The sequence below is a fragment of the Lycium ferocissimum genome, chromosome 9, assembly GCF_029784015.1.
Source record: "Lycium ferocissimum isolate CSIRO_LF1 chromosome 9, AGI_CSIRO_Lferr_CH_V1, whole genome shotgun sequence".
Lineage (NCBI taxonomy): Eukaryota > Viridiplantae > Streptophyta > Magnoliopsida > Solanales > Solanaceae > Lycium > Lycium ferocissimum.
The window spans coordinates 66,940,734-66,947,043 of record NC_081350.1 but is presented as its reverse complement, the minus strand read 5'-3'; the positions used below and the strand labels follow the sequence as shown (position 1 = coordinate 66,947,043).

Sequence of the window (6,310 nt, the reverse complement as noted above, 5' to 3'; positions counted from 1 at the left end):
TGAACTTCTTATAGTTAACTACTTAATAAATATATACGTTCCTCGTTTTGATTTATATGGCACATTTTTCTTTTGTATTTCATTCCAAAATATAACATACTTTTAAAAAGTTTGAATTAACATTACACTTTCAGTTTTACCCTTATTGAGAAATTTTTATAACTACACAAATGTTATGACATATTTAAAATCACAAGTTTTAACAGTTCATAGCCAAACAAGCTAGTATGACATATTTTGGAGAATAAGTTTCAAAAGTGTTTAGCAACAACATGCCCAGTATAATCTCACAAGTGGAGTCTGAGAAGGGTAGAGTTTTCGCAGACCTTACCCCTACCTTGAGAGGTAGAGAGGTTGTTTCTTGGCTCAAAAACAAAGCGGAGTCAAAAAGGCCCCCCCCCCCCCCCCCCAAAAAAAAAAAAAAAAAAAAAAACGAAACAGTAACTACAACAAAATAGTACGCAAGAACAATAGATAACAACATAAATCAAAGGATAGCTTCATAAGTGTTCAGCTTTTTAAAACTCTATATTGATTCAAACTTTGTCAGGCAAGGGAATAATAATTAAATAATGATTTTTTTTAAAATTAATGATATATATGCGTTCTGTTAAAAAATCCATGTAACTAACATTTCGGTTAAACACCAAGAAATCCAATTGGTTATCGAAATTTTAATGTTGGATTTTGAACCTAAAGTCTTCCTCAACACGACCAAATGATCCATATTCAAAACCTAACTCACGTCAGCGTCTTAATGAATTCAACATTCTCTCCTAATTTTCTTTTTCTTTTACACGTTACTTTGCAATACATGAACGTACAACTGTGAGATTTACCTGAAAGACTGATATATCACTAATGCAAAGTCTATAAATTCCCCTGAAATCCACTCCAATTCCACACATCACCTTCCAATTAACATTTTATCAGCCTTTTGACTTCTTGAAAAAGTAACTAGCTGATTATAATGATCAAAATGAGTTTCTTAGAAAAAAATCTTCCACTTTTTTTCACAATCTTCTTCTTGTTCTTCAACTCTTCCATTGCTGCAAATGCAATATACAATATCCAAAACTATGGAGCGAAATCGAATGGAAAAATCGATTCATCCAAAGCATTTTTGAGTGCATGGAGTGCAGCATGTGCATCTACTAGCCCGGCCACCATTTACGTGCCCAAAGGAAATTACATGCTTAAAAATGCATATTTCCAGGGCGAAAAATGCAAGAGCAAGGCTATTACTTTACGTATTGATGGAGCTATATTAGCTCCATCGGATTATAATGTAATTGGGAATAAAGAAAATTGGATCAAATTCGACAGAGTTAATGGAGTTTCTATCATCGGAGGAACCTTAGATGGACAAGGCTCTAGTCTATGGGCTTGCAAAAACTCTGGCAACAATTGTCCTCAAGGACCAATGGTATGATTAAAAGTATATAATTCATGAAAAAATAATTTGAAAAGAATGAAACACTCCAAGTTTGGTTATTTAGTATTTACGTGGGTACTAAGTAGGGATGGGCAGTTTCAACTAAACTTGAAATAAATGGCCTTCTTCTTCTAAACTATGAAAGATGGAAGTTCACCACACACATACACAAAACAAATATATTAAATTTTCACTCAATTCAGTTACATTAGTTTCCAAACCTCTGGTAAGAATTATTGCCCTCAAGGAAAAATTGTATGATTAATATTCCTGATTTGATTTAATAGTATATCAAAAGTTGTTTTTTATGGAAAATATATACTACTCCCTCCATTCCAAAAAGATTGTCTTACTTTCCTTATTAGTTTGTCCAAAAAAGATTGACACATTTCTATATTTAGAAACAACTTAACTTTCTGAAATGATTTACAACCACAAAAATATCTAAGACTTGTTTTGGACCACACATTTCAAAAGTCTTACTTTATTTCTTAAACTCTGTGCAAAGTCAAACTAAGACAATCTTTTTAGGAGGGGGGAGCACTAGTTAACAAAGAATGAAACACTACAAGATTTTTTATTTAGTATTTACGTGGATAAATGACTTTGAGCAGTTTAAACTATGTTGAAATAAACGGTCTTCTTCCTACCTAATGCAAATTAACCACAAAAAAAAAGAAAAAAAAAAAGAGAAGATGGAATTAAGTTTTAACTATATGCATTTGCATTTATTTTTTGTTTTTTTTGCTAATAAGGAATTTTATTGAAAGCATGAAAAAAAACTTGTTTGGTGGTGCAGGGACTTACTTTTTCCAACTCGAGCAACATAGATATCAGTGGATTAACATCAAAAAATAGCCAAATGTTCCACATATTGGTAGATAATTGTGATAATGTGAAGCTACAAGGAGTAAAGGTGTCGGCTCCAGGAAACAGTCCCAACACCGATGGAATTCACGTTCAATATTCATCTAGAGTTACCATTAAGAACTCCCGTATTGGCACCGGAGATGATTGTATCTCAATTGGCCCCGGCACCTCCAACTTGTGGATCGAAAACATAGCATGTGGCCCCGGCCATGGAATAAGGTTTCAAGGAAAAAAAAAATTATTTTCAATTTAATTACTTCCTCTATCCCAATTTATGTGAGGGATTCGTAGTACGAGAACACTTAATTTTGACTAAGATTTGGGTATAGATTTTTCAAATGTTTTTAAATATAATTTGCATATTTGAAAACTACACGAAAAGTTATAAGTCAATAGAGCTAATGATTCAAAATTGTACAAAAAAGTTTGAGAAAACTATAGTAAAAAAAAAAAACAGTTTGATTTCTCAAATAGTAATACCTTCACAAAAATTGGAATAGAGGGAGTATCAATACTTTCTATGTCTCATTAAAGAATCAAACATATTTTTGTTAAACTTATTTTGTTCAAAGATTTTGTCAGCCTTTTTATTTAATCTATGAGCAGTATGGAATACATACCTAGCTCCTATACAAGGGCGGATCCAGTGCAGTGCTTCAGCACCGGGTTCATCCAAATTTAGTAAATTTTCGACGCGAAGTATATATTTTTATGTTAAAATTAGAAAAGGTATCAACAAGTATTATATCTAAACTTATACTACAAGGAGTTCAGTGATTATAGTCTAAAAGGTCGACCTATAAAGTTAAAATCTTGTATGTTTCAAAGAAATGAATATGTGGAAACCTAGGTTCAACCAACCATAGGAAATCTAGTTGATTCATTATTTTCCCCGGAAAAAATGTAGTAACAAAGTCAACTTAATTACAACTAAAGTTAGGCTATTTTTGCTCTGTAAGGATGTCTCGTACTTGTTTATTTACTTCACCTAATTATCTTGCCTTATATAAATTAACAATATTGGTGCAGCATTGGGAGTTTAGGCTGGGAATTACAAGAGCCTGGAGTTCAAGATGTTACAGTTAAAACTGTCACTTTCACAGGAACACAAAATGGATTGAGAGTAAAAACATGGGCGAGATCAAGCAATGGATTTGTCAACAATATTCTCTTCCAGCATATAGTTATGTCTAACGTTCAAAACCCTATCATCATTGACCAAAATTACTGCCCTAACAATGAAAATTGCCCTCACCAGGTAACTGATACAAGCAAATAAATTCAGGCAAAAGAAATATCCCTCTGTTTTAATTTATTTGTCTACTTCATTTTTATTCCATTTAAAAAAGAATGCATCTTTTCTTTTTGGCAACACTCTAATTCCAACTTTTCACATGGCATGTTTAAGACTACAAAATCAAAACATTTCGGCCATAGAAACCAAATATTTTTCAGTTTATTTGAAATTTTTGAAATTGAAGTTGAAGATGGAGTTGTGTTTGGTTATAGTTTTTGCAAAGCATATTTCGTTGTTTGAATGTACTGAAAGTGAAAAAAAGTGAAAACACGGTTTTATGTGTTTTCCAAAATACAAATACTGGAATTTTCATGGCCTATTGCTGATTTTCAAATAAAGTGGAAAAAAAAAATTCTGAAAAAGGGGAATAAATCTCATGGTCAAACGGGTCATACCACAAGAATCAAAAGTTTCACTATCTTGAACTCTGTGTCAAGTCAAAACCAGACAAATAAATTGAAACGAAGGGGTATATATTAACCTTCCTTTTTTTTTTTTTTTTTTTGGAGGACCTAATTCTCTTACAAAACTAATATTGTTTTTGATTTTCTTAAAATATATTTAGGGCTCGGGTGTAAAAATCAGTGACATAAAGTATCAAGACATACACGGTACATCGGCTACAGAAGTTGCTGTGAAATTTGAGTGTAGCAAGAAATATCCATGCAGTGGCATATCCCTTGAAGATGTAAATCTTAGCTATAGAGATCAACCATCTGAAGCTTCTTGTGCTAATGCTGGAGGAAGAGCTTCGGGTTTTCAAAAACCTAATAGTTGCTTATAAGTTAATTAGAATATAGGGATTAAATCAACATCTGTACTAGAATATCGAGGATTTGGATAATGATTTTATATTTGCTTATAAGCAAGGTAGACACTATATTAATGCAGAATGTAAGCTCGGAAATGCAGTTATATATTTAACCAGGACCAGATTTAAAATGAATCTTTTGAAATTTTCTTTATGTTGGTGAAATTTGGTGGTAGTGTATAATTAGTCATGTATACTGCTTACACAATGAAAAATAATATACGTAACTAATAAAAGCACAGGACGATATAGTTCTGTTTGTTGGAAAATAGGGGAGGAGAACTGGAGAAGCAATCTCAATCGATATCACTGAAATTCTTTCTTGAAGCTTCTTTGATCCACTAACTTGACTAACATATATAATCAATCATTCTATTTAAAGACAAATAGAGAATATATTCTTCCACCAACTTGACTTACATAAAATTTAACAAAACTTATGTATTTTTAAAAATTAATTCTTCTAGCATGAACTTGGACTAATACATACATCTAATTTAGTTCTAGAAATTCTTTTTATCTTCCCTAGTTGATGAACAATTTTCATCTTTCCTAATTCATGAATAAAATAATGCATGTATCTGAGACTAATACATTAACCTTCCCAATTCATGATTTAAGATAATTCATGTGTCAAAAAAGTGTTGGGATCGAAATAACAGGGCATCATGCGGAAGCTTAACAATTGCAAACCTTGAACGATGATAAATCAAGAACAAATAAAATATACTAAAAAGATATAATATTATGATACAAATTCTGAATTTCAAGGAAGAAGAAGCTAACTAAGACTAAGCTAAGCTATACTCAGAGAGAACTAAAATGGTTTTTCATTAATAGCCTCTGTAAATGGCAAACTCGATACATATAGGGGAAATAAGACCTAGGGGTCAAAGGAAAATAAAAGAAACTTATGGGAAATTAAAATAACTACTTATTGGACTCAAATGTAAAACTAGTAACTGATAGGCAAATAACTAACTCAACCCCCATTTACACTTCCGGAAGCATAAAAGTACTACTCCCCACAGCTACTGTTTTTCTAACTCGTATCAGTACTCCCCAGTAAACAACACCCTTGTCCTCAAAGGTGTTAATTCCACTGGCATCAAATGAAAACTGTGAAGAGACTCCAAATATAAAAGTCTGTTTTCGAACCAAGGTTGCAATACACAAATAATAACATTTTCCTGTTGGATCCTGTCCACTTCTTGCTACAACATATTTCTGTATACGGTAAAAACCAAGTTAATTTGTTACCGGTAAGACCGGAGCAAAAGACAGGTTCAAATGGGCACAAATTCGTTCGATCTTACTCCACACCAGGGTGTTGTACCAGACACAGCAGATCTGAGCCAAAATAAGCGTGTCCGTTAGTCCGGATAATCTGAGCCCAAATGTGCGTGTCCATTGGTCCGGATAATCGGTTGTGAGGCTGCCATGCGTCGTAAAACCGTTCCGCCATTTGTGCTGACAACCGTACGGGTGTCAGACCGTACGGATCAACCTTATCTTTTTTAGGGTTTGTTTAGAAAGGCTTTTTGGTAGTGTACTAAAGGCCCATTAGGAATACCTATAAATAGAGGGCAACCCCCCATCCCCCTTTAGAGGGTTAGCTTTTTTTCTCATATCACAACATTGTAACCATCTGAAATATTAAAGTTCTCTTCAAGCATTTTGGTCTGAATTCGTGGTGTTCGTCCAAAACCGAGCCAATCTTATATATCGTTTGGCACTTTCAATCTATCTCATTATCATTATTTAGCACATTTAACACATATCATCCGCTTGTTATATACTTTATATATGCATATATACATAAATATAATCGTATAAATATTCATTAAGAAATATTTACCAAAAGATTAAGTTCATCCACATATCCTATTCACCACTT

General features: G+C 32.8%; 1 protein-coding gene across 1 annotated transcript; it reads left to right on the top strand.

Annotated features, from left to right (window-relative positions):
- Positions 1–877: 877 nt before the first annotated feature.
- Positions 878–4,548, top strand: LOC132031502 (polygalacturonase-like). Its single transcript, XM_059421497.1, has 4 exons — positions 878–1,426; positions 2,235–2,524; positions 3,335–3,563; positions 4,168–4,548. The coding sequence occupies exons 1-4, from the start codon at positions 971–973 to the stop codon at positions 4,384–4,386; spliced, it is 1,194 nt and encodes a 397-aa protein (XP_059277480.1). The 5' UTR covers positions 878–970; the 3' UTR covers positions 4,387–4,548.
- Positions 4,549–6,310: the final 1,762 nt, after the last annotated feature.

Coding starts and splice junctions, on each gene's coding strand:
- LOC132031502 (XM_059421497.1), top strand. CDS start 971: ATGATCAAAATGAGTTTCTTAGAAAAAAATCTTCCACTTTTTTTCACA. Junction 1,427..2,234: donor ATTGTCCTCAAGGACCAATG/GTATGATTAAAA, acceptor TTGGTGGTGCAG/GGACTTACTTTTTCCAACTC. Junction 3,564..4,167: donor ATGAAAATTGCCCTCACCAG/GTAACTGATACA, acceptor AAATATATTTAG/GGCTCGGGTGTAAAAATCAG.